Raw genomic sequence first — 27,615 nt, 5'->3', positions numbered from 1 at the left:
TACTGCTGTTTATGATTTTTAATGCAGTAACTACAGTATGCATACATACAGGAAATAAGTGGCAGAACTAAAGGCAAAACTATAAAGTACTACAAAATACAACACCTGGACCAATACATTTACAAAACATTCAAAATCCTTACAAAATGGGCTGTATTGGTCCTTTTTTGTTTTGTTTTTGATCTTTATACAAACTTAACAGATTCTTTACCAGTCTGAAATTTCTGTATTCCACAATTGTACAAGCTTTAGGGAGAACCTTTAAATCCATGTTTAAAATTACACAACCCATCCCCACGGAATAAGTCTGGACTAAACCTTAGGAATCAAACGGGCTGCTTCCCTGTCCCCCCTTTTATACACCTCCCCCCAAAATTAAGATAAAAAAAGTTGGGCCAATTATTTTGCCATTCCACTAAGCCTCAACAACAACAAAAAAAAATCATGGGTTACAACCCTCTTCAAAAGTATGAGGAAAGACAGGGGCAGATCCTGGGGTGAAAAGGCTGGATTAGAACTTTGTTTCAGCAGCTGCCTTTTGTTTATTTTTAAATGGTACTGGTACCAGACATCAATTTTACACTTTCTGCGCTCTAGTCATTTTGAAAGACGCATCTCCCTTTTTATTTACATTAAAGTTCAAAATTATATTCACAGCATGTCTTACACATCCTTTTCATAGTTTACATAGATTCTTATCCAAAGTTTTTTTTTTGGCCAAAAATCAAGAAGTCCACAAGAACCAATAGCATAGAGTCTGTCCGATGTCCTGTGTCCAGTCCTGTGCTGCCCGTTGTCATTTTCAGGTTGAGAGTGAAAAGCTTTGGGAGGTGTCCCAGGTTGTTGGTGCAATTCCTGCCTGCCTAACTGGCACCAGTGCCTTCCATCACTTGCTGTGCTTGCTTCTGCCCCATACAACACTGAGCCACCGACTGGAACAACCTGTTCAGTTAAAAAAAAAAGTATAACCTTAGCTATGACTTGATTTTCTCACCATCATAGATCACCAATTATTCCACACTTATGTACATCAACGAATTACACAAATTATGCAGACAGTGGATTTAAAATCTTTTAAATTTTTAAGATTCCAGTACTCCATCTGGTGGTCTTTAGGTCCTTGCAGCTGTTTTGCTTTCCCTAGGACTCTAAGATTAGTTCTGAAATTCTCTTAAATACAAAGCAACAGAATATAAAAACTTACTTTTCGATCTCTGGTGCACAGTGGACAAAATCATGGTTCCAGAACTTGAAGGCTGGATTTTTGATGAGTTCGATGAAAGTTATAAGCAGACCCCATGGGTGTGGCCTGTTCACAATCAACCTCTCCAGCAGAACCCTAAACAAATTAAAAACATTCAGTACCTCCTCCACCCACAAGTACAACTCAGATGAAACAGTGAATATATAAATTATAAAAATATTACCTGGTAATCTGCTCCTGTATTGCTTCAGTGTTCGCTTCTGCAAACAGGTAAAGCATGGTGCAGCTGAAGTAGTGAGTGTGGCTGTTAGGATACCGCAACTGATTGGCAATCGCATTGAGGAACAGGTACCGTCCTAGATGGGAGAAAAACAGATCCACTTAACAGGAGTACAGTGTGGATAACATGGATACATTTTATTACAGCCTAGAAATGCTAATGGGTACAATGCTGAATCAATGCTGTACCATTTCCATCCCCTTGTACAAAAAAAAAAAGTACTGTTACAACCTAAAGAAATTGATTACAAATGCATTTTAAAATCATCTTCTGCATACATGTAAAAAGGCACTTCTATTAATAATCAGTATATATAGGTTCCTTACATAGCTGAAGTTCTGATGTGTACAATTGTATTTCAAATCATTGAAAGAGCGACAAGCTGTCTCTGGGCAATGAAAAAGCAGGAACACACAGCTATGAACTGCTCCTACTTGAACACTTCATTCTCATGTGCTGTTTTCCTTCCTAAAAAGTGTACATAGAAACTAAAGAGAAGTAAGAAAATTAAATAACTTTAACCTTATGTACACCCTTAGCTTTAAAATTAATTAAAATATTTTAAGACATTTAGTGATTATGGCAGGTGGCACATTTATTAGTATTACTGCCTCCCAGAGCTGGAAGTCCTGGGTTCAATTATGGACCCAGGGTGCTATGTGCATGGAGCTTGTATGGTTTCCCCATGTTTGCATGGGTTTCCTACAGGTGCTGTGGGTTACTCACAGTCCAAACACCTACTGATATGTTAATTGGCTTCTGAAAATTGGCCCTAGGTGTGTGGCCTGACGCCCTGTCCAAGGTGTACCCCGCCTTACACCTCTTGCCTGCCAGGGGAGCTGCAGCCTATCCTGCCACCCTGAACTGGAAAAGCAGTTACAACATGGATGAACAGGGAGTATGGCCAATCTGATTCCAGTAGAACATTAGCTTCTTATTTAAGCTTGAACATGCTCAAAATGTGTTTAATTTAAAGCAAATTTAAGACATGAAGGGAAAGTATTCCAAAAGAAATTCCACCTTTGTGATAACGACATCTTGAACAACCTCCCAGAAATCTCTGGCTTGTGCCGTGCTATAAACTTCATAGTATTTTCTCCTCACAATAACTTACCCTCAGTGTCCAGGTCCACAGCCAAGTTTTGGAAGATGTCCATATGGGCCGAGTGGGTGATGGTGCTCATAGATGGTGTGCTACCTTTGTTGTGAATGTGAGCGATCGCTTGAGTTCCCACATACAGCACCAATGCATTTATAAGCTGAATGTTGTACCGATTACCTGGCTCATTTGAGACCTGAAAGAGGGGGGGAAAATCAGGATAAAATCATTTTATGCAAAAATCAGCTAATCCTGGACAGCTCTTTTACTTCTAAAGTGTAGATTGGATTAAAAAAATTCTAGTACCAACCATTAATTTATTTTCTAAAATCAGAAATATTGATATTAACATTCCTATATAAAACTTTGCTACAAATGGCTTATCAACTAACATCAGTTTACCAGCCTGACTCAGAATACATTAAAAATTTCCCAAATCACCAACATGGGCTTCAGAAAGAGGGTTTTCCTCTCTCAAAACTTCTCACTTGCCCTGCTTAGATTAAATCTGCTCTCATTCAGCCAGATAAGTTCTTTAAAAATAGTTTCTCCAAACTAGTTAAAATTGTTACCCTTGTCTAAAGATGTTACTGTGCTGAAAATGTTTCCAGGAAACCCAAGATAGCGCCCCCTACCTGCAGGTTGCTGCGGAGCTCTGACAAAAAAGTGACAGGGGAGCGAGTCTTCAGGTAGGAGTCCAAATCCTTCTTGAACTGAGATGGCATCACTCCAGTGAAGTTAGTGAGAATACGGGGAGCAATATTAATCTCACTGAGCATATCAACCTTGGAGGAATACAAACAGTACACATTACACACCAGAAATTAAGAACTGCATTTATATCATGCAATGTAAAGAAAGGATACCTTCAGATTCGGAGTAAATGGGTCAGGAAGCCTCATGTTGCGAGGGAAAGCACTGAGGATCAAGTTCCGTAACTGGATGCAGTTGGGTGGGATAACATCACAGAAACCATAATGATAATCACAGAGAAACTCTGGAAAATCATGAAGGAGCACCAGCAGCACACGCAGAGTACCCTAGAAATAAAACAGCAAAAGAATCCTGCAAATTATTGAACATAAAATCAAACAAAAAAGGAACATCATCAGAAAGCACTTCGTCTGACTAAAGGCCACAAAAGCAGAGTTTCTCCTAAAAACAAAGGCAAAAGGTAGGGCTTTTCACCATGGAAAAGATTCCATGGAGTTTAATTTATACAGTCGGTGCCAATATGGATAATGGATCAGGTACAAGAAAAATCCAGAGCTGTTTGGTTGATTAATAAAAATGTAAGAAGCCAAACATTACAAATGAGAAATTAACACCTTTAACATCCTACTCCATTGAAGTACCTTGTAAAGAATTTGCATAGGCTTGTTGAGCTCAACATTCCTTAAAAAGGGTGCCAGATACTTGAACAGGTCGATGAGCAACTGGGCATACATTGGCCAACCCTAGAAAAGGAAAGAAATTAAGGAAAATTACTGCATAATAAAAACCTAAAGCTCAATCATTATACTATATAGTTAAGAAGTTGGGCTGTACTCTTGCCTTCTGTTGTGGTGTGTGCGCCAACATCCTTGCAATGAATATGCGGTGAGATATAAGTTCTAGCCAAGCATAGACAAACCCAGGAGCTTTGGTGGGCCTCAGAATATGGAACGTGTTGCTGTAAATATACAAAAAAAGAATGTAATCGTTCTGAAAGTAGAGAAAAGCACTTTCAAAGAATATTAAGCAAGCTTAAAACTAAATTATCTACCGGAATAAGGTGGACATACCAGAAAGCAGTTAATGTCTGGAAGTTAATGGTTTCCAACACGTGTTCTGGTGCATTCAATTCCAACAGCAACATGATGAAGATGCGGTGGTAAGGTAACTGCTGAAACTCAGTCTGACGGACATCATGGTCCTGAATGAGGACTCCAACCACAATACCAAGAACCTGAGAGGGAAAGCCGGTCATTACTCCTTCTTAAGCAAGATGACAAATATACCTTTACAGCTTGAATTTAAATTGAACAATTAACCAAGTAAAAAGAGAATTTACTTCCTATTCAAATTAAGCCCCCGTCTACACATAACTGGATGTTTTAGAGGAAAAAACAGCCATGCATGTCCCTAGCATTTGCTATATCAGACAAGGAGCAAGTGAAATATTTAATTCCCACCTTGTTCAGTAAGTTAATCTTGGTGACTGTGTTGGTAGCCTCCCCAGAATGTTTAACAAGAAGTGCAATGAGCCTGACAAAAGCATCAAGGTTGTGATAACACTTGGCACGAATGATTGCAGCACTAGCAGCTGGGTTGTGTTGCTGCTCGGCTTGTGCACGGTAACTGATCTCCACACACATCTCTGTGCACAGACGGAAAAATCGGGTTATCAGGTCATCAGTCTTCAGGATCCCCTGTTGGTGCATCTGGTCAGAATAAAAGGGAAGTTTAGCTACAGCTTCTTTCATACTTAACAAACAGATTAAATGTAAAATCTTTAAACGATTCTGTTCATCCTCTCCCCATCGCTACAGAAACCAAAAAAAAAACAAAACAATTACTTGTCCTACAAAAGCAGAAAAGGCCTTGGTGCTGTCCCGGCCAGCAGCCGCTGAGTGGTAAAGATTGACCCATTCCCTCAGCAGGTATTCTGCCTTCTCCCTCAGGCCAGGAGGGTCATCATACTCGGAGGCCTGCGATATTCCAGAGTGCATCATAAAGTTGGGGCCTCCATGAGCTCGGTCTATCATTGCTTCGTAGTTTGATCGGACAACTTCCATCAGTTGTGGTAAACTGCAGAATTTAAACACAATGTAGGAGAAAATGAGTAATTTTATAACTGCTGGTAGAAGCCTAAATGACGGGAAACAGTTCTCAAATTTGTAATAAAAGAAAAGAATTCACATTTTCCATCCGACTTGGCTTTACAGCAATCAAGACTTTTCCAGGTCATATACTCACCCCTCCGGGGCATTTGCCCTCGAGTGGGCACTGGTTCTCATGAGGGTCTCAATGGTGTGGAACAGGTCTGCTTCTGTGATGTGGCTCACACTGCGCTCATCCACCAGCAGCAACTTCACCAGCTGCATCGCAAAGGCCACGGCCATGTAATGCAAGCCGTTCTCCATCGACTAAAAATGACAAAAGAAGGAGCTTTACGCTGCTGTCTGTAACAGTTTTGTCTCTCTGGAGAAGATGAAAATTTTCATACCTGTGCTAGATGCAGGTCATACTGCTGCATGTTGACCAAGTGATTTCTTATCAGGAGCTCCACAGCTTCTACATTGTACTTGTACTCGTCACGGCATTCAATCAGACACCTAGCCGAAACATCATGAAAAGTATATACACATCACACTAAATGTGAAAGTTCCCCCCCCCCAAACATCTAAGATGACTTGTGACATGCCAAGGTACTGGGGGAAAAAAGTTTAGATAAGTTAATGGGTGAAGGAACGATTACATAAAGGAGGAAGAAATGTTTAAAAGACGCACATAGAGCAAAATGCAACTGGGAACAAGAAAGATGTTCTCAACTCTATAAAATCACAACTATGATAAGAGTTGTGGTACATTTTAAGAAGTGAGACTTTCTATTGCACTATAGCGTAACCCCACATGTCACAGAAGACTTTAGAGGCTTAAATAATAGTGCTGTGCAGTCTAACAAAACAGAAGTCTCTTTATACAAGCCCTTTATAGTGGTGTGCCATGGGATCCTGGAAACAGTACGAGAAAAATTCAATTACATATGTGGTATATTAGTTTTGTGGAGAGAAGCATTGTGCTTCCTCTTTTGGTGTTTACGCAAACACAGAGGCCACACAATGGCCCTGGATGCACAAGTGGGAATCACATGTAGGAAGCCGGGCCTTTCATATTTGACAGAAAAACAAGCTCCGTGTTTCATGATGGTCAACTCTTGCCCGGATGAGGTGACGGCACTTCAAGAAAAACCCAGATTAAACACCAAAATGAGTTTACAATACTGTTCTTGGTCCAGTAACGTGTACACGAGGAGGGGGCAGTTTGCAACAATATTTTTACATTGTACTGTGGAAGAGAAGATTGAGAAACTGGATTTACCATACTAAAATTATCATTTTCAAATATGCTTAAGAATGGTCATCTTTCCTCATTACTAACCTTAATATTGTGTCTTTTAGGAACTATTTTAAGAATAAAAAGGCCTTAAGTACAATAAAAGCACTGACCTGGTGATCTGCTTGTTGCACCACTGCGGACCGTAAGCTCGGCCATCCTGGAGAGCCTTGAGGACCAGGAGGTGGCATTCACGGTAACGGAGCAGGAGATCTGCATCGGCACCACTTGTGGCATCAAGCAAACCTTCCACAGCCTGAACGGGGGGAGTAGAAACCATTACTCTAACTTTAAAACTCACCCACACAAAACCTGAATGCCCGTCATCTGCAAAGGACATAAATCCCATCCAAGACTTAAGCACATCAATCTCCTTTCTCTCCGAGAAAGTTCTCACCTTCTGCAGTAAGCCAAGCGCGGCAATGGCATCTCTCGAGTTTCGGGCCACCACCACGGACTCCAGAAGGCTTCGCAGAGCCTGTGTCTGTGGGTTCATTGCCAAGGCAGGGGGGATCGCATGCAAGTGCTGCTCAAGGTCAGCGATACATTTGTCATAGATCTGGGCGACATCATCAGCTGCCCAGGCTTGCTGCTGAAATGTCAATAAAAAAATAAAGAAATTCAGTATGCTTTTAAAGGGTTTAACATTTGCATTTATTTGCCTGAATATGAAGATAGTGAAAAGAAAACAGCTTTATTCATGAACAAATGCAGAAAAAAAAACCAATTTTGATCGGTGTCATATGGATGACAAAACTCTTACATTTTTTGGACAGTTTACAGAACACTTAAAACAATACCTTCATGGGTTGAGCAAGGAAACCAGTGGGTTGAGACAAGTCATTGCTGGGAAGAAATCCAGGAACGTTGCGGGCAAACTCCTCGTAAACAGCCAGCTGTTTAGGGTCCACACCTCCAACCTACCAGGAAAAAGAAAAGAAAGGTCTTTGGTACTCTGCTCGTTTTAATAACTAGAAACATCTAAATAATACGCAGCTTGTTTGCATCAACACAATGCCTTTGACTTTCTACCTTGTACTTTCAACCTACAATGTAGGAAAGACAGCTACAATTCAAAGTGGCAAAGATAACAAAATAACTGGTATAAGATGCAGAAGAGAGGCATGGAGGCCAGCACCCACTGGTCATAGGTAATAATTGGCATAAAATGCTTTATAAAAAAACATCTGAATATCAGTATTAAAAGATAAGTGCTTCTCTGGAAAGCAACTCGAGCATGATACAAGCATTACACAAGTATGCTATTTTACCATTTCCATTTAAAACAATCCTAAAATAGAGAAATGTGATTTGTCAGTATCTCCAGGAATTCTCAATTAAGTACACATTCAATTAACACCTTCAGCCGGATTTGTTCTGGCATCCTTTCTGCCTGGTATGTCAGTACAACTGGGTCACAGTAGCGACGTCCCTCTTGTCTGGCATGCTTCCGCAGTTCAAACTCCTGTTTAAACGAAGGTAAAAAAACCCAATTATAATTGTTATGCCATACGTTCTTAATCTATCGGTAAAACAGACAGAATACTTACAGTGGCCAGCCTCTTGTCCATCTCTGGACCTGCTTTCTCAACTGCGGTTTTCTGTATGAAGCAGCATGCCAGTTCACAGTTGTCTTGGGCTATCTGTGCAGCTGCTTGTTCCATCATTTCCCTCTGCTGTGGTGTTGGAGCCTAAAAACCAAACTCATATCTTTATTTCATATAACAAAACCCTTATTTCGCCTCTAACCCCTTCTGTGCACAATACAAAGAAATGCAAATTGAGGAAGAAAAAAACCTAAACTTAAATCTATTATATTGTTATAACATCAACATCTTGGCCATCAACTTGCATATTCCATTGGTCTATAATAAATGCTCTACAGAGCATTTAGCATTGGAGTGGTAAAGATCATTGCAAAAGCATTAAAAGTTTAAACTTTAACAGCTTATAACCACTGGTACAGAAAACGTCCTAAAAGGTACACAGATTCAATTGCATACAGTATGTATTATTGCAACAGTTCTTTACCCTGAGGGCAGCTGTAAAACTGTTCTTCAAGTTGGTGGCAATGCTCATCAGCAGAGGCTCCCTGCAGGTGATCATGGCCATGCCTGCTGTCAGGTTTCTCATCATGTGGTGGGCAGCTACACGCATGCGGGACTCCTCCGAGTCCAAGGCAAAGTCCTTCCTGACAATCTGTTCACATGTTGTCATGGCAATCTTGATGGATCTGTCAACTACAGGATGGACAAGTTCCTGCACAGCCCTTTCTATTGCCTGCCTCACACACTGTTTCAGCTGGGGGTGGGCCTGCAGCAATGGGATCTGAAAAGACAGGGACACAACACATGCAAAGTAATCCTGACAAAGGATTATTTCTCATCAACAAACACCAAGTAACAACATTTAATACAACAGGTACGTAACAGGCTTCAATGACCATTAAATAATAAAAAAAAAAATCAATGACCTAAGAAATCTCTTTAACAAAGAGCAAAGCATTTAAAAATAAAACCAATAACTCTGGTACAGTGCATGAAACAATACATGAAACTTAGGAAGATTTATGAATCTTAAAAAAATACTTACATTAGGATAATTAATGTGAGGAGCTAATCCTGCCAGAGCATAGACATTAATGTCATGATAACTGAACTGAGGTGTGGGTGGACCAGTAGCTGTGCAGGTTGTTGTTGTGGCAGGAGTAGATGGAGCAGCTGCAAAGGGGAGAAAGTCTCCTGTTGGTTAAAAACGCTATCATGATTAAAAACAAGGAACAGGAGTCCGAGCACAGAGGCTCAATGTACCAAAACAAAAACACACAACACTAATAAGCCATTAAACAATACAAAACTGCTTAAAACATTTTTAAAAAGTCAGTTGTAAAAAGCTTCAGCCTAGTTTCCAATTCCCTACACAGGAAAACTGGACCTTTTGTTTGACACTACAGTAAAGTAAAAAATTCCTACTAAAAATAAGCCTGTGAGGTAGCCTCACTGAAATATGGAGCCAACCTTATCTTTCACCAGTGCAAAGAGTCCTTAAGTGGGGCTTGTTTAGCAATGTGCAGTTCTTACTATAAGCATTTAAAACATTACATAACCACTTATGAAAATATAAAGGGTAAGCACCCCTTTCTCTCCCCTCACCCACAGACACAAGGAATTTAGAAAGACACATACCAGTTGTAACAATAGGCAGCATTTCCTCGGGTGGTTTGGCTTCTTTCTTTGGTGCAGATAGCTGCTCTTCCAGGTTCTTCAGTTTTTCTTTGTCCTTCAATAGGTTTCCAGGCTTTAGGTCATTGATGTCCAGAGACAGATTCTTGCACAGCACCTCAATCTCAAACTTCAAGTTAAGCTGCAAAAATAAGCATGGAGACATCAAAAACTATTTTGAGTTGCCAACTTAAATAGCTTAAAAAGTTATGAAACACCAGTTCAGAACTGATTTATTCTGAAGTAGTGCCGCTGTGGAACAGAAGCAAAAATGCTCACTACTTTTAAAACACCATTATATCTTCTTCAGGATTATTGCATTAAACTAATGGAACCATGTTTGGGACCTGACCTTCAAATCATGCTCCTGATGAAGTTCTGCCAATACATTCATGATGGCCATTGTCCAAGGGTTCTGTGGTCTGAAAATCTAAAAGTGAACAAATTAAATCAGAACCATGAGTGATACCATACAGCAGAAAATCCACACTACAAATGTCAAGAGAATAAAAAAAACATACCATGCTCCTAACACTGGATTCCAAGACTTTGGCAACAAATGGGACCACATACAGAAGCTCTTGTTGTCCCTTAACATAGGCTTCCAGCAACAAGGATTTTAATTCCAAATCCTAAAACAAAGAGAACAAAAAAAATAGATCGGTGACAATGTTCGATCTATGAAACCATAAATCATATTAATGTAACCTGACTCAGTAATCTAAAACATGAATCAATTATTTTCACTACCCATGAACAGGAACATGCCAACTATTGCTGTGAAGTCATACAGCTTTGTTTTTAAAATTATGCCGGTACTCACTGTATACAGGATGGGCTTGTTTTTTGCCAGAGTGATCATGCCAAGCCAGTGTCCCAGATTCTTCAAAAGGGATCTATCAGAGAAGTTTGCTGCTGCCTTATCTGAAGTCAGCAGCACCTGTTGACAAGTGTTAAGAGGGCTTAAACATAATCAGGAAAAAAATACTTATCTTAAAAACAAGTAATTAATGCTACATGACCAAACAGAGGTTTTCAAAATAAGTCAATGAAGCTCTACAAAAGGCCTTTAGACCTTCAGAAAAGTACCTACCTTAATGTTTCTGTATGTCTCATTCAGGACCATTTTCACAAATTCAGGGTTTTTTAGTGTATCCAGGAAATTGGAGTAAAGACTATGGAAATTAGGCTCTATACTGACTCTCTTCATTACAAGGTACTGCGACACCCAAGGCATAAACTCTTCTTTTACAGTCTCTTTCAGCTCTTCAACCTGAAAAAAAAAAACAGCAAATTTTAGTCATTAAGACTAATTTTGGCACCACCAAAGCATACAAATTTACCTAAGCATAACACTAAAAATTAAGAACCATACTTGCGATAGTAATGGTATGTGCAATATGGTCTAAACTTGACAAAATATATTTTTATAATTTTACAGTAAATATCACTTCCATAAAAAATCCAATACACTACATTTATTTAAAGCTCACCTTCTGGGTCATATTGGACTGTGACAGATTGTTAAAGATGAAAGCGATCTTCTCTTGGACATTTTCAGGAGGTTCCACTATCCTCTCTGTTTGGTCTGTTGCCACCAACAGTGTGTCAATATTGGTTGTGTTTATAGAGGGCTAAAAACGACAGCAAAATTAGTTAAGTTCAGAAGTGGATCGTTGTATTTTAAAAAGCTATGATTAAGGGGTACACCTTTATGTCCATGCACTTAATCATAAGATACAATACTGAAAGCATTATACTTTTAATGCACAAAAGTATCATTTCCCCGATTAATATACAAGATTAAGGAGAAGGGGGTTAATCATGCAAACTAAAGTAAAAAGTTAATTAGCACAGACACACACATACCGCAATTTCCCGTGCGTTACCGATACTCACTGGCACATCCTTCTTGAAGCTGACTCCAGTGGGGCGGGTAATGGTAGTGGTTTTGGCAACAGTGGTTGTGGTAGATGTAGTTACCATAGTGCTAACCTGTCCTGGGATGGGAGCTTTTGGGGGAACCTGTGCTTGGGCCTGAGCTTGTGCAAGAGCAAGGCTGCCTGGTGTGGTGATAGATCCCTGCATCTTCACAGGAGGGTCTCGCGACTGTTGCCCGTACTCTATATACTGCACACAGGACATGGAAAACAGAAAAAATTAATTCAGAAGTAATACCAACACTGAATTGCTTCTCGCAGAAACTGCAAAATGCTTTCAATACAATTTAAAACCTTCTGAAATCTTCCATTAGAATCTGTGAAACTTTAATGGTTTTGAAAAGCACAGCCAACAATCTTAGAAAAAAATATTTAGAACTGAAGTCCACTTACCTCCTGTAAATGATGAGGGAACTGCAGAAAGTGAGCAATGGAAGCCAAGTGCTGACAATACTGGGGATAGTCCTTCAGTCTAAATGCAGAAAGTTAAATATAATTAGGACTTAATATACTATATTAACCTATACAGCAACAATCAGAGGTCTTCACCCCCTTGGACTTCATGTTTTACTGTCTCTGGGAGGTTCCACAGTTGATTGGTACAGCTCCCAATGAAGAAGTTACATTATGAAGTTCAAAGAGTTTTCAAAGTAAATCTGGGATAGGGTTATTGAAAAGCAACAATGAGGAAGGGTATAAGAATTTCCAAACATTGGATAACCACCAAAGCACAGTAAAGTCCATTTAAAAAAAAAAGGTAGATATGGCACAACTGTGAAACTGAAGAACACAGCGTCCACAAAAACAGAGTATCCAGGTGAGAAGAGCATTAGAAAGGGAGTTCACCAAGAAGCTTGTGACAACTCTAAAGAATTACAGTCTTCCACTGCCGAGATGGGAGAAATTGTGCATGATGCCTGGGTGGTAAACAAATGTGGGCTTCACGGGAGAATGACAAAACTCATAACTTAATGATACTTAGCCAGAAGGCATGTGGGAGACTCCAAAAGCAAGTTAAATATTCTATGGTCTGGCGAAACCAAAACTGACCCATTTGGGTACTGCGGTAAGCACTGTCTGGTAGTAGCGTAACAGTGAACAATTCTGAGAACACTGTACCTAATGTGAAGCATGGTGGTGGCTGCAATTTTGCAAAGAACAGGCAAAAAGTGCAGTGTCCAAATATGGTATAAAGTCACCCAAGAAGATTTCTGCCAAGAGTGCCTCCACCAAATATTGAATCAAAGGGGATAAATACGTATGCAATAAGCTATTTTCCGTCTTGTATTGTTTCACTCTGACATTGATTATCAAATGATAAATTCTTAAATTAAGTTTTCAAACACTCAACAGTAAACCAAAGTCTCACCTATTTTTAAACCTGTCGAGAGCAGCAATTCCAAAGTAATACATTTTAGATCCAAAAGATTTTCTTAAAGCTTCAAGAACATAGCGCAAGGCCAGCCCCAGAGCCATATAGGTGACCAGTCCTTTCTCAATGATTCCACCAAAGAGGCAGGCTGTTATGTGCAACTCCTTGTCAGGGTACTGAGGGAAGAAGCGGTATTCTTCAAACAGGTTTCGCAGCATACAGTTGAACACCTCACGTTCCCGTTTAATATTGGAATCCTTAAACCTCTGAAGCATCTCTAGCACCTGTATAAAGAAACAGTGTTGAATTTATCAATACATTCTACTTTCCAAAATTCTGAAGAATGGTTTCGAATAAACAGCAAAGAATCGCAGTTTTAAATTTTGTTACAATCCTCTAAGACAAAAGCAGAACTTTGCATTCTCAATAAAGTTACCTTTAACCAGTGTATTTTAAACCGCTTCTACATTTTGCAAATATCACCGCAAGGTTCTTCACACTGCCTGAAGTATTAAAAACTCACCTCATCAACTGACATAGTAGGGTGTGGTGGATGGTTGTAAATACGCTGGAAGTAACTATTGGCCTCATCATCAATCTCTTTGCTAAAGTGCTGGTTTGCTTCAGGCCACACCTGAGAAAGGTCAGCTGAGACGGGGAAAAAAAACCCATTTGAAACAATTAACTTTCAAAAACATAATGCTGCACAATATTTTGTACTGCGTAACTGAAAAGGTAAAGGGGGGACGGGGACATCTACCTCAGTGTGCCACATTAAGAATCATGCAGACAAGCATCCATACATGAATTAACAGGGCAAAGCACTTGAAAAATGTTATTGATTGGTCATCGCAGGACTCTCATTTTGAAGATGAGCAATTAAAATACTTAAAACGTGGTAAAGGGAAATCTGAAAAAGGAAGGATTTCTTGTGTTGTGAAGGTCTAACATCAGTCTTAGATCTAACTTTTCAAGCAAAGTGCCCCTGAAAATCCACTATCAAATGGAACAAAATAAAACATACCTGTATTTCCTCTTAGGTTGTGTGATTTAACAAGGCAACAGCTTTTCTTCCTTTCAATATATCCAGACAGATAAGGAAGAAAAATAAAAAATGTGGGTAAAACCCACTTTTCAAAAATTAAATCAACTGGAACGGTACATCAGCATATTTTTTTTAGAGGAAATACAGTTGAGACATCTTTCACACTCTCAGCCACACAACAACCACTTACAAGGCCTCATCTTACTCTGCTGGAAGGTGGGAGGGTTTAACCCCGAGGCACTCATCTTCCTCTGTCCAAAAGGATCACTGTTCACTGCTGGCAATCCTATTCCTCCAGTCCCTATGCCTGTCAAAGTGCCAGCACCTAAAGAACCTGAAAGTAATGTTTCAGACATTTAAAACCAATAAAAAAGCATCTATTTACAATGCCAATGAGTATGTGTTTTTAAAGTTACTTTGACAACACCACACATTAAGCACAACCTCAATTTATAAGAGACTGAACTTGAATTAAGCACATTTTAAGCCTTGTAAAACTTATTTAATATAGCCCAAGATTAAATACAGTGCAGAGAACTTTTCAATGAGAAGAAACATCTTGTCCATTTACAATATCCCCTCACCTGGAAGCTGTGAAGAAAGGCCACCAATCCCACCAAATGGTGTACTCTGACTTGGGTTAGTAAGGGCTGGAAAAGCCTTTGCTGGAGACTGCGGGTTGCTGAAAGCTGAACTCAGATTTGGAAATCCTTGCATGCTCTGTGTGTGAGATGCTGCAGATCCTCCTATAGTCAGTGAACCCATGGCAGACAGAGGGTCAATCTATAAATTAAAAACAAACAGTAATAAAGCCCAGCTAATTACAAATAAAGACAAACTTGTTTCAAACAATTCAAGTCACATTAAATACTAAAACCACACATACAGTATTAACAGCATAAAGCCCCTAATACTTCATACAGTGCACAATTCAGGGTATATTAATAAAAGGAATTAAGAGAATAAAACTACCATAACCCAAATGATCAATCTAGAATAATACCCATTTCTCACTCAAGACAGCAGAACTACAAAACTCAAAGTTACCCAATCATAACAGAAAAAAACAGTTACATTATTAATTTAGAAAATAAACCAAAATAGACTCAGCCATATTAAATATTGTGCATCTTCAAAAAATTATGCAAACTACTGATCACCCACTAAGCAACAATTAGATCAAATTTGCTAAACATTAGCCTAAAACCAAAAGCAAACAGGTATAACAAGTCCATCAGTGCTGACCATTTAATCAGATATTTTAACAGTCCCAAAACTGATTTTTTTTTTTTTAATGTTGCACGCTAGCCTACACAAGGTGCTAAAAATCTCTACATTCAAAATGTGGAAATTTGGTTAGGTTATCCACAACAATAGAGCAAGTTTGCTAAACTGACACTGCCTCTCCAATAATTTGGAGACATCTCTTCAGTGCAAAACTGGAAAAGAATGTGCCAAGAACTGGTTAAGTAAAGCAACTTGTCACATCTAGTAAGAAGTGCAGACTGATTTCATAAAAATAGTTTTAGTTGATCTTGGAGCATCACCTGAAGAGGGGAAATGGAGACCGATACCTGTACAGGGGAAATAGCATCCAAGCTGCTTGTGCTGGGAGCACGCCCCTTTGGCATTACACCCGGTGGTGGCTGTCGAGCTTTGTTCATGACATTGCTACAGTTTGCTACCATGGTCAGGATGGTCTCTGACAACTCCTGGGACACACTCCTAATAAGTACAGGAAAAATTAGAAACTCATGTTTAGAGGTGTAAACCACAATTAACATTTCAGGCAAGTTCTATTATAAAGTACTATTCGTTACAGTCAGTGCTTGGACCTCGTGAACTTAAAGATTAATTCTGCAGTTTTACATTTTAAAAGTTTCAATTATTTAATTAATTGTGATACAAATTATATTAGAATAAGACAATTAACTTAAAGGAGCAATTATCTTGAGTAAGGGCTCCAGCTATGCACAGATGCCTGGAGTGTAGAAGTACTTAAATCTGGAGGACAACAGAATCACGCAGTAATGTTTTTCAGTCTGTATAACATTACTCACCCTGCACAGGACTGTAGACATGCCAGCATGGTAGCCAGTGTTTCAGGGGGGAGCTGTGCACTTTTAGGTTGATCCTTCTCTGGAGCCAGGCCTCCCATAATAGAAGGGCAACGCCTTTTTAAGAATGTCACACAAGCCTGAATGAAAGGTTCCTTAAAAAAAAAAAATAACAGGTTATTTAAGCACTGCACAAAGAGTTTACAAGATTAAACAATTGGGTTGAATAATCTTTTAATCTATTTGCTTGAAAAGGTTATGATTGACATTAAAGAATACTACTTTGTTAGTCTTCAAGGTTGCATGTTTCAGAAACCTCAAAACATTTACACATTCAATACTTTAAAATAGTTTGGTACATAATTTCAATCACACTAAATGTTACAATGAAATGTACTCAGTGTGCCTTACCCCATGCTCTCTTATTTTGTCAGTCAGCCATTTGTCAAGTTTGAGGTATTCTCGGCGAGAGGCAAGTGCAGCAAGGTCAATAACAAAGGCGAATGGAGTACCATTTAGCAGCATCGATAGAGACTAAAACAGAAAGATGAATTTATAAATGAGAACTTGAATAACTGAATCTTTTAAACACTTCTTGCCTGTTCCATTTCCTGCAGTAATTTTATACAAAACAATTAGCATCATGTTTAAGAATATGAAATATAAACATACTTAACACAGGCGCGATACTCAAAACATGCAACAAGGAACCTATTTCACAAACAGGCTTGAAAGAAACTGTAAAGGACAAGAAAATGGGTAATTACATGCGGGCAATAAAAAGAAAAATGAAATCTACCTTCAAGTCCTGAGCCACGTCCAGAATGCGGGAGAGTTTGGCCTGATCATACTGCTCCCCTCTCATGTACCACTCTGCCATCGAGTGCATGATAAGCTGACGGATGGAGGGGGATTGTCCCTGAAATCAAATCCATTCAAACATAGATCACTATATTATCAGATGATTCCATCCTCCAAAAACTAAGCTATGTTAACAACTACACAAGATCTTTAGATCTATGGGCTATGAGTAAATAAGCTTGACAGGCAAAATTGCCACCTCTCTTTAAACTTTAAATTGCCCAACTCATTTCTTAAAATGAGCTGCTACACAGTGAAATAAAAAAACCCTCCAAAAACCTGAAGGGAAGATGGAATTCAAAGTTTACCTGTCCGTGCCATGCGTAGTGCAAAATAATGGCAGAGTTGGGGTGATTGCCCAAGAAGATTGGCATCAAGGTGGAGATAAGTTCATGGCGAAGTGTATGCCAGGAGGTGCTGATCTGTAGCAAGGCCAGTACCAGCATGTCAGGGCAGTGCTTGATGGGGAAGTTGAAGAGCTGCTTCACTTGCTCATACTGTCCCACTTCTGACAGACGTAGCAAGCTTTCAACAAGGTCCAGACTTTTCCTGTTATAGGAATAAGTTGAAATGATTTCTCTTTAAAAGAATTTTGCCATTTATGGAAAAGAGTAAAAAAACAGTTAAAGCTCAGCCTGATGAGAAGTGTCAATAGCCCACCTCCAGCTTAAAGGACAATTTTTTAACAAACCACATACCAAGTTGCAATCTCACGGTTATCATCCTCAGGGGGAGCCTTCAGTATGTCAATAGCAACATTGTGACAGGGGTAATCAGCAAAACAGAAGATATCCGGGTTCATTAAGGAATGCTGAATAAATGATAACTGGGGAAAAGAACAAGAATGCATTTAAGAGACAGTCTCAACATTACCATACCAAAAAATTGGAAACCATAAGTTTACATTTTTTACCTGGCCCTCTGCATGTTTCCAAGGCCTATAGATAAGATCGACAGGAAACACTTCCATTCCCAAGCCCCTCTGGATGCCATATACGACAACCTGCAGACCTTTACTGTCTCGAATAATGAACCCCGGATGATCCAGCTCATAAGTTACTTCTTTGAAGTTTAAATTGGGGTTCTGTAAAAAAAAAAATCTACTTTCAGAATTCATGTAAATCAACAGGTCTAAAACCTGCGGAAATAAACTGAAAACCTTACCACTTCTTTGACGACATCGATTAAAACTTCCACATTCCAAGTGTGAACCTGAGACCCATCACTCTTATCCTTGCCATCACTCCAGATTCCACTGCCAGGAGCAGATATAGACTGAAAGTAAAAAAAAATGAAAATGAATTCTTGACCTTCCCATTTTTATTCATCCTCTCCAAATAAACTTTGGAAACAATGGAGGTTAAAGAGTACATCATATGTAGGTAAATGTAATGACAAAAATTAAAACTTTTACTCCACTCGAGACAGACTCTACCAGCAATGTATATACATCCTCCAGCACCAATTTCTTACCTGTAAAGGAATACCGTCAGATAATGCTGTGTGTGTGCGAGCCATCATCCCCAGGACCCTGGCCACCTGGCTGGCTGTAACCTCCCGGACCCCATACTGCACGATTATAGCACGGCATTCTTCAAGACTAGAAACGTTTTTGAAAAACAAAATACTGAAGTAAAACTTGCGTGTTGAAAAAGCTAATGATCTCAAAACTTAAAATGCTGTTAGAATAAAGCCTGATTTTTAAATTGGTCAATACAGACTACACCTTCAGAACAAAAAGGAGTATTAAAAGTGAGGAAAATGGATTAACGTGAACGCCTCTATAACTCACCTTGCACAAAAGCCATAGCCAACTTCTTGCATAAATTCTGCAAGCGAACTCTCCATCATTGTCTTTGCAATCCCTCCAGAATCTGGTAGGATCCTGTCCATCAGAACGTCCCGTTTTTCAGGGTAAAGAAGTGGTGCGAGCACCACAGGACAGCGCTCCTGCGGAAAATCTTCAACAGGAGTAAATGCATGTTAATTGGTTTTAAGAATTAGTTCACAAATCAAAACTTTAAGACATGGGGACATATTAGAAACAGATCACAAAAAACATGCAACACCACCAGTATTTACCTCTGCACAGAGTCTTAAGGAAGGCGTCAATCTGTTCCTGTCCAACCCCAGAGGCTCCCTTCTGTCCAAAAAGGAGATGGGAGAGGAGCAGGTGCAGGACCTCTATTGCAATATCTTGGAAGCCACCTTCTTGGTTACCCCCGAGGTCTGCGTCCACGTATGAGCGCAGAAGATCAGGGAGCTTCTGTTTAACAAACTGGGCAGCTGCAAAAAAATTAAACACCCCTTTAAAAACCTTTATAGCATTTCTTGCCACGTGTTCAGATTTAGCTTCTTGAACAGGAAGCTTAAATTTAACATACCATTTTTAAATGCGAGTGCCACCAGAAAAGCCAAAAATGCATAGGAATATTAAAATCTTACTAAGCAGGACATGGATTAAAAGTAAATTCACTCCAAACGGAACCAATTTATGACAGCATAGACCACTGCCCTTTAAAAGAACTCAGTTCAAACAAAGTTTGACATTTTGCTTTATAAATCAAGAAATTTGTATTACGATTAGATTAAAATGTATGATACAAATTAGATAACTCACCACCTACATTTCATCATTAGACCAATAATGGTAGTCAACCTAATGACTTCAAGTGACTGTGTTGTAATACATTCAATACGTTAAATTCAATATGTTGTGATGTGTTAAATCTCACAATAAGTCCTCAGATCTGCAGTCAAACTGAAATAACTGCATCAAGCGAATGATGCGCTGAACTCAAACTAAAATCATTTGAGACTGTTTGCCAAGCCTTTCCCGCAACCACTCTGCAATATTGCCTGTTCTTGGGGTGCTCGACTCCAATTTCTCCTCCAGAATGCAAGATGCATCTGGAGATTGATTTGGCCAGTGAGATTTTCCCATTTTCTCCTGAAGTCCTTGGTTGCATTGGCTATACGTTTTGGGTACCCATCATGCTGTATGACCCAACGTTTCTAGAACTGATTGGCATACTACTAGCACATTGGTGCAGCAATAAAAATATCAAATTAGACAAAATGTAAAATTGGTTACTTACCAAACCCTCGGAGATCTGAGCTGGAAGAGTTCAGCAAAGCAAGGCCAAAAATAACCTATGACAGACAAAATTAGTTTTTAAATCTCACTATCACTAACTACTCAATTTAAATTTATGTACTATAAAATCTGTTTAGAGTTTTAGAAATCGTGTATCTTACCTCCTGAACCTTGCTTAGTTTGAGGACTTTACTCAACTGAGTAAACAAATGTGGTGAGGGCTTCAAACTCTGGAAGAATAAAGGCAAAATTGTTCAACCATCTCACAAAGAAATAAAACTGTTTCAACTCCTAGGTTTTAAAAAGAACAGTGAGCACTGTTCCTTTCAATCCTAGTAAAACAGAATTTCACTAAGTAATGGAAACCCTACCTTTTGATAGTGTAAGGGGTTGTCAATGGCGTAGCAAAGCGTCGAGATAAAGTTCGGCTTGGTGATGAGCGACGCGCACTCCTGGATCAGAAACTGTGTCTTGGGCAAATAGGAAAAAATAATTTAGAGATTTCTACTCTGAACTCCACTTTGTACTCTGTCCTTGATTTACAACATTTAATTACATATTAGTACAGATGTCCACGTAGATATGGACATTTGTTACAGGAAGATTAGCAGTTGATTTTGTATATCTGTTGAATGTATACCTGCCTCCTCTGGACTCCAGAAGAAAGAACTGCATTTGATTTTCATTAACTGTGATTACTGGTGAAAAAGAATTCAAAGTGCTAAAACAATTACCTGATGAAAATCTTTGCCACTGCTTTTACCATCGCCACTGAAATCCACATGCGAGAATAGACAGCGTAGTAGATGCCTGTCTGCCTCGGGGCCGTGTCGATTCACAATCTAGAAAATATTTACAATGCACAGTCACTTCAAAAGACCTAAACCATGTTTAAGCTTTCCAAACTTTTAAACATTTCTTCAAAACACAGGTTACATAAAGGTACTATCAGTGAGTACAGAGACAAAACTGTCCATTATAATTCATAAACTTCATGGTTTCAGTTGCCTTGTTTTACAGAAAGTTCACTGATGCATGGTGCTGATCTTGAGGTATGACTGGAACCAACAAAGATACAAATTTGCACAGGAGGAAATGGGAATCTAAAAAAATAATCCACAAATTTGTTGCACACTATTTTAGTGGAGTCTACAAGAAGAAATAACCCTTCAAGAAATACCTGTCTACAATTTTATACCCTGATCATTAGAGACATTGAGAATAACTCAAAGCATGACTAAGGGGTACAAAAAAAAAAAGACATGCTTGTGGCCCTTGTCTAAATGTTGGCCTCCCTGCTTTAAACATTTTACTATGAAGGTCTGGTTCAAAGCCATGGGAAAAAGTTTTCCATCTCTTACACACACAAAAAAAAACATTTTTAAAACAGCTATGACAATAACTTTTTTCCTTTCCAAATCTTTGTGAAAGTTTGTTTTCAGAAATCTAGTCTAATTTTAAGACTACAAAAAGAAAAGCTCTACATTTAGTATACAAAGATTTAAGACGGTAAAAAAACGAATACAAATATGGCCGTGCAAAAGTAAGAGTTATATGAAATTAGTGACGCTAACTACTTATGACCAAAGCCTCACACTTGTCATTTTCACTCATCACTACACCACATGGGCAAATAGTTTAAGTGCCACAGTATTAAAGCATTGCGAAAAGGGACTCCTAAAAGGGACTCTTTGGAATGGAATAAACCAAACAAACTACATCTCAGGTCACACACCATGACACTTTTCATAAACTACAAAGGTTTACCAACTCAAAACAAAACTGTGATGTGAAAACAAGGAGAGTTTAACTATAAAAGGAAAAACTGGAGATGGGAACTGTACTGCATCAAAAGCATTCTAAGGCTGGAGTTATTGTCTTAAATGTAAAAATGAATGTTTCTACTGTGACTACCTTGTAATATTTAATAAACAAAACTGAGAAAAGCATTCTAAGGAATGTTAGTGTATAGGGCCACTACACAAGTTTATTCAGAACATTGTGGATTAGTCTCAAGCCAATAAATTAAATTTTCCAAAAGGGAACACTTCAGTTTGAAATTCCAAGATAGTTTCATTGTGACTTCCAGAAAGTCAGAAATTACTTAAATCCAATATTTCAGTAAGAGTTATTGATTACTCAATTACAGAGAAATGGATAAAAATTATATTAAGTACGTAACATTCACAATGCTAACAGTAAATGGAATTCAAGTTAAAACTCATTGCATCCACAGTAAAGCCTAGGGGCAACAATGAAACGTTTTTGGTACATAAGGCTCTTCTATTGACTTCAATCGTTTGATTTCTATCTGCACTCTCAATGAGAGCATGTGTGCATTCCAATTGTTGGTTTAAACGGTACTTAAACTACTGTAACTATTTAAACAGGTTTTGCCTCCAATATTCAAGGACCGAGCTAATGAGCATACCATCCTACCCTCCCTTGCTACTACATAAGGTGACATCCAGTGTTTACAAGACCTCCCCCTCCCCCCAAAGATGAACACGTACAGTTGAATCAAGGTACATGAAATTAACTGGCAACATTTCCATTTCCATGATGCTTCAGCAACATGGAGAAACCCAATAACCATGCAGGGAAGATGGATTTTGACTGCAGTGCCATCTTGTTTTCAAAAGTAACCTATCTATGCTTTCAACATGAAATTTGGATAAGAAGGCTAACAGAGAAAGCAAAAGCATATCATGGTACATTTATTCCCTCTAAAACAAAATTTGAAAGACATTTTCATTCCAACATATCATAAGCTAAAGACAATACATGGCTTTATTAGACCAATCTAACAGCATCTCCTAGCACGTCTTGTACTCCTGCTTCATTGAAAACTAGAAATCATGGAGACACACAAACCCAAGTCCAGGACTGAGCAGCCCAGAAATGTGCAGTTATGCCAACACTCTTACCTCATATAGTAGAAAGTCCAGAACCACTTTTCATAGGTGCTCAAACATATAGCAATCTCAGATATTACTAAAATTGCTGAGAAAATGGTGGGATAAAGGAAGTCTGGCAGTACTCACATGCTGTATTTCCTGCTGGCTGGCTCTGTAGTTTTTCTTAGTTAAATTGTCCACCAGGTAGCTGATTTGAGACAAGGCCAGCGAGAGCGAGTCAAGATTCATTGCTGGTCGGGGCGGAAGCAGGCGGCCGAGCCCGGCGCAAAATCACCATTATTCCCCTTTTGTCACCTCAGAGATAGGTTAATTTTTTTTTTTACCAAGGGTGTAAAATCTGATTTGTAGACAGGTTTCTTTCTCAGTGGTTGTATGTGTGTAGTAAATTCCCTCAGTCCAACATCAAGTTTGGCATCTGTAGGATAAAACAGAGAAAAAGCTTAATTTTCTACGCACGCAATTCTAAAATACGCTTGATGACAGTGAAATCAGTTCCTTACTGAATACAACTAAAAATATAAAAATAGTCACAAGCATTGGATGGTGGCTTGGACTGAATCTTAGGGGAACAATGCCCAGGTAACCCAGCAAGCTCCACATGCATGAAAGGCTGCTCTATATTTAGCTTTTAAGTATCAAGGGTTTCCTGTAATCTCTTGCACTTTGTGAGGGCATTAATAAGAATGTCACTCTACAGCCAATTCATTAATTAAAACTGTACTATAAGAACTATGGGAATGAGACTTGAACTCATACTTTTTGGCAACGGTTTCCAACGACGAAGGTTTTCTCACAAAACAGTTAACACGTCTTTAGCCCACGTACCATAAACTATATTTAAAAGATACACGACGTTTTATTGTTTTACTTTTGACGTTTCCACATTAGGTCTCGTACAAAGTGCTTACCAATCTAGGGCTTAACAGCTATAAAGTACATTAGCTTTCTAACCTAACACCGCAGAGAAAAGTGAAGATGAGCAACATTTCTGAATATGCTTTCACTGATGTTATCAGAAGGAAAAACGGGATGTATCGAGCAAACACCACCACGCGAATCTTTTGCGTTAGTTAACACTTTACACGTGTATTTTTACTCGTTTAAAATGGAGAACATATCTACGAACGAGATTCAATGACTGAACCAACACTTCTGGGTTAAGAAAAAAAAAAACATTAACTGTACATGCCGAAAACAACCAGTTTTGCTCCTGGGCACAATCCACTACCTGACCAAACCCTTTCGATACTTACTAGGCCTCAAAGCCTGTGCCCCGAGTGACTCAGTAAAGGCACATACAGACAAAAAACAAGTCTGCAGCACGTATACAAAAACATTAACGAATGTTTTTGTATAAAATACATGAGGTGCTTTTCATGCGTTTTTCTACTGCTTGGTAAAATGCAACGACCGTTAAACATTACCTTACAATAAGTAACCGGGGCCTAACCCCCCAACAAACCATTCCAAGCCGAAAAGGTGTAAACATTTTTCCTCAACATTCCAGTAATGTGGCCAAAAATAATAACAACCGAACCCAATTTAAAAACAGCTGCCGTTACTGTGTTTAAGGGTACGAACTACGAGCACTAAAGGGTTTCGTTTTAGCAAGAGGTCAGCCCCTAACCCCGAAGTTTAACACGGCTAGTTAGGGAGGGTGTTGTCAAAAAAATAGTAACCTAACACGCACCAAGATGAACCTCTCCTAAAAAATACTCTGAAAGAAACTTTAGAACAGTTCCAACCTAAAACGCTTTCTCTTTTCAAGAAAATACCGGCTCCGTGTTTTCTAGCCTCAACCTCAATGACTAATTTCCCCAATTAAGAGCACCGCCACCCCAAAAAAGGGAAACAAGAGATTGACTCTGTTAGAAATAAATGAAGTGGAAAACTCAGCTAACCCCCTCCAGACTACTTACTTGGTAGTGCAAAGTTTAAACTTCAGTTGCTTTTTTTGTGCCTAGCTTTTCAGCTACCTCGAATATGTACCACACTTGCTCCTACAAGTAGCTACTCGGCGTTAAAGTACTCCTATTTCCCTTGCACATACTGTACTCGTGGATGTATATTAACAGGAAAATGAGGACTGCTTTCTTTCCAACCAGTTAGGGAGACATCTAAAGGAACTTTTAAACCGTGAATAGCTCACACATTAAAAAGCCGTTTCGTAAAAAGGCCAACTTAGTTCTATCTGCAAACTGAACTTCAAGCACTGAGCTACAACCAATAACGCTAAAATACATCTGCTTCTAAAATCAGTCGCCAATGTTTCAAAACATAACGATTTTTTTAATGTTCCAAGCTGTTTAAACAGCTCTAAAATGTGAAAGAATATTCCGAACCGTCAGTAATATGATCTTGTATTATGATAGCTAACCAAGGGGTTTATTTCTCACAAAAGGACCGACCTAAGCTGATTTACAAAATTCGAAACTTCGTCTTTAAAAAAGGCGACATTGGTGAAGTCAAAGATGTAAATAGCGAAAATAACACTATAAAGGACCCCACCTCTTCTTAAAGCCTTTGTTTCTCTAAGATTTTAGCAGACGGATGGTGAAATGAGACAGTTCACTCAGCCCGTTCGTTTTGCACAAAATATATCGCACTACAAGTGCCGCTCGGGTATTCAACCCAAGATCGTTTCAAATGTACAAAACGACAAAATATCTAAATATATTAATTCTGTGCGAGAAAATGATAACTTTGGTGTCGGTTTAAAAACCTTGATGATAACACTGGAAGTTTGACAAACCTACGTTCCGCTCTAACACGTTTCACTGAAAAAAAAAACAAATACAAAAATGTATATTATCCCCCTCCCCACCCCGGTACGGTATCATATTTACCTCACTTATTTTCCTAAGGTCATTTCTTTATTTTTGCTCTCCCCGAGTCGTTACAAAAATAATAACATAACGTTTGCCCCCTCTCGAGTTCGGTTTGGTTTTCAATACAAAATGGCGACCAACATCTCGCGCGCGCTCACAGCGCCATCTTCTTGAAATCGAGCTCGCGACACTGCAACATCATCCCCCCTCCCCCCTCCCCACACACACCAACTCCGGAAACAAAAAAAACTACACAAATGAAGACAAATAATTAAAACTGCGCCGAAATACAGCACGTTAAAAATCAATATTCATGCAAACAACTCGCCAGATTATAGGTTTCCCATAAACATTTTTTATTCTCTCCCCAAAAATGTTTTTTAAGACCAGACCACCCCCCCCTCCCCACTCCTTAATTCGCTCCGGCTAGAAAGAGGCTGCGGCGCCTCAGCCGGTCCCCCCCCCCCCCAAGACACGGGATAATGGTACGGTCGACATCAGGTCATCTAGCAACATCACGGCGGATTTTAATTTTCGGCACTTTTATTCGGGTGTGAGCGGAACGCGGCACGCGCCGCCGGTGTGGGTTTTTGAAAATCGCGAGCGTCTCTCCGCGGCACCAGGCCTCGCGGGGAGGTCACGTGCCGAGGGTGGAAAAAAAGTGAATCCTGTTCGTTTATGGTCGTTTTCTCTCGAGTTAGTGAGTGATCCGAGCCATTGAACCAAAGAGCAAAGGCATCACGATGTGACGTTTTATCGCGGTCTGTGCCTCACCCCTTGCCTGAGAACTGCTAGCGTGTGTGCCCGGGCTGACAAGGGCGATGGTGACCATTCCCATGCATTCCTATCAAGTTAAAAGGTTCATTTACGAAGACAAAAAAGCATTTAACGTTTTTTTTAACGCGTTCTGATCGAGTGTTAGACACGACTGGGACTCACAGCTGCATTACCTTTCCCCAGTCCGTTAGCCTCGTTACACTCAGGGGTCCTCTATCTGCTGGTGGGTTTGGGACAGTGGATCCCGAAGAGTCGTCGCTCAGGTCATTGATCTTATCTTCTCCACGAACCTGTTATCTGATAACCCACGCGGGGCTTAATGGAAGGGTGCGAAGTGCACTTAATAATTAAATCAGAGATTCCCTGTTCCCTAATCAAAGTGATGCCTATGATTGTGGAAGAGAGATGGGGCAGGGTTCCCTATTGGTGTATGAGCTCGCAAAGCACAAAGAGGCTTTCACTGATTGAAAAACTGCAATTTGCGCCTTGTGTGGCACAAAACGTGTGCCTTGTAAGGAAGTCTAGAAACCAAACTTAATACAAGTTTATCTGTTTCTATACCGAAGTTGTCAAACGGAACAATGACGTGTAATCCAATAAAAAATCGGACGGTGTTCCAACCTCTTTCCCTGGCTTTGATGTTTTTTAGCAACACAAACGCTCAGAAGTTTGACAAACCCACGAAACGTCTTTGCTGCAGCAAAATGTACGAGTGTGTGTTGAAGATCAAACCATACCCCGTTTTTTTGTGAAATTACTTGGTCACTTTCGCTTCCGGTATAAGGAGCCGTAATATGTCGCGTAGTTTTTGCGTCATC

At 39.4% G+C, this 27,615-nt stretch overlaps 1 protein-coding gene across 14 annotated transcripts; it reads right to left on the bottom strand.

The window, feature by feature from the left end:
• Window positions 1–3: 3 nt before the first annotated feature.
• Window positions 4–27,542, bottom strand: cnot1 (CCR4-NOT transcription complex, subunit 1). 14 transcript variants are annotated; one of them, XM_015368489.2, is made up of 49 exons: window positions 26,960–27,542; window positions 23,319–23,607; window positions 21,009–21,116; window positions 20,646–20,744; window positions 20,436–20,504; window positions 20,276–20,330; window positions 19,260–19,463; window positions 18,970–19,138; window positions 18,651–18,777; window positions 18,342–18,452; window positions 18,091–18,261; window positions 17,876–18,003; window positions 17,486–17,726; window positions 17,116–17,235; window positions 16,728–16,850; window positions 16,320–16,471; window positions 15,807–15,984; window positions 14,844–15,042; window positions 14,450–14,593; window positions 13,738–13,862; window positions 13,212–13,498; window positions 12,236–12,314; window positions 11,772–12,032; window positions 11,396–11,536; window positions 10,996–11,175; window positions 10,726–10,842; window positions 10,424–10,534; window positions 10,255–10,332; window positions 9,867–10,044; window positions 9,274–9,422; window positions 8,713–9,009; window positions 8,232–8,372; window positions 8,042–8,146; window positions 7,482–7,601; window positions 7,079–7,273; window positions 6,795–6,937; window positions 5,792–5,900; window positions 5,542–5,711; window positions 5,142–5,373; window positions 4,758–5,006; window positions 4,368–4,531; window positions 4,138–4,255; window positions 3,939–4,040; window positions 3,450–3,623; window positions 3,219–3,368; window positions 2,599–2,779; window positions 1,428–1,560; window positions 1,205–1,339; window positions 4–942 (listed from the first exon to the last, which is right to left on the bottom strand). In XM_015368489.2, exons 2-49 carry the CDS (start codon window positions 23,418–23,420, stop codon window positions 864–866), a joined length of 7,203 nt encoding a protein of 2,400 aa, XP_015223975.1. In that variant the 5' UTR covers window positions 23,421–23,607; window positions 26,960–27,542; the 3' UTR covers window positions 4–863. The 14 variants fall into 14 exon arrangements, with proteins under 14 accessions (XP_015223975.1, XP_015223973.1, XP_015223972.1 ...); XM_015368487.2 differs by having other exon boundaries at window positions 26,971–27,542; XM_015368486.2 differs by lacking the exon at window positions 26,960–27,542 and adding an exon at window positions 26,039–26,225.
• Between the last annotated feature and the right edge of the window lie 73 nt (window positions 27,543–27,615).

The sequence above is a fragment of the Lepisosteus oculatus genome, chromosome 20 (assembly GCF_040954835.1).
Source record: "Lepisosteus oculatus isolate fLepOcu1 chromosome 20, fLepOcu1.hap2, whole genome shotgun sequence".
NCBI lineage: Eukaryota > Metazoa > Chordata > Actinopteri > Semionotiformes > Lepisosteidae > Lepisosteus > Lepisosteus oculatus.
This window is presented reverse-complemented; position numbering and strand designations above follow the sequence as displayed.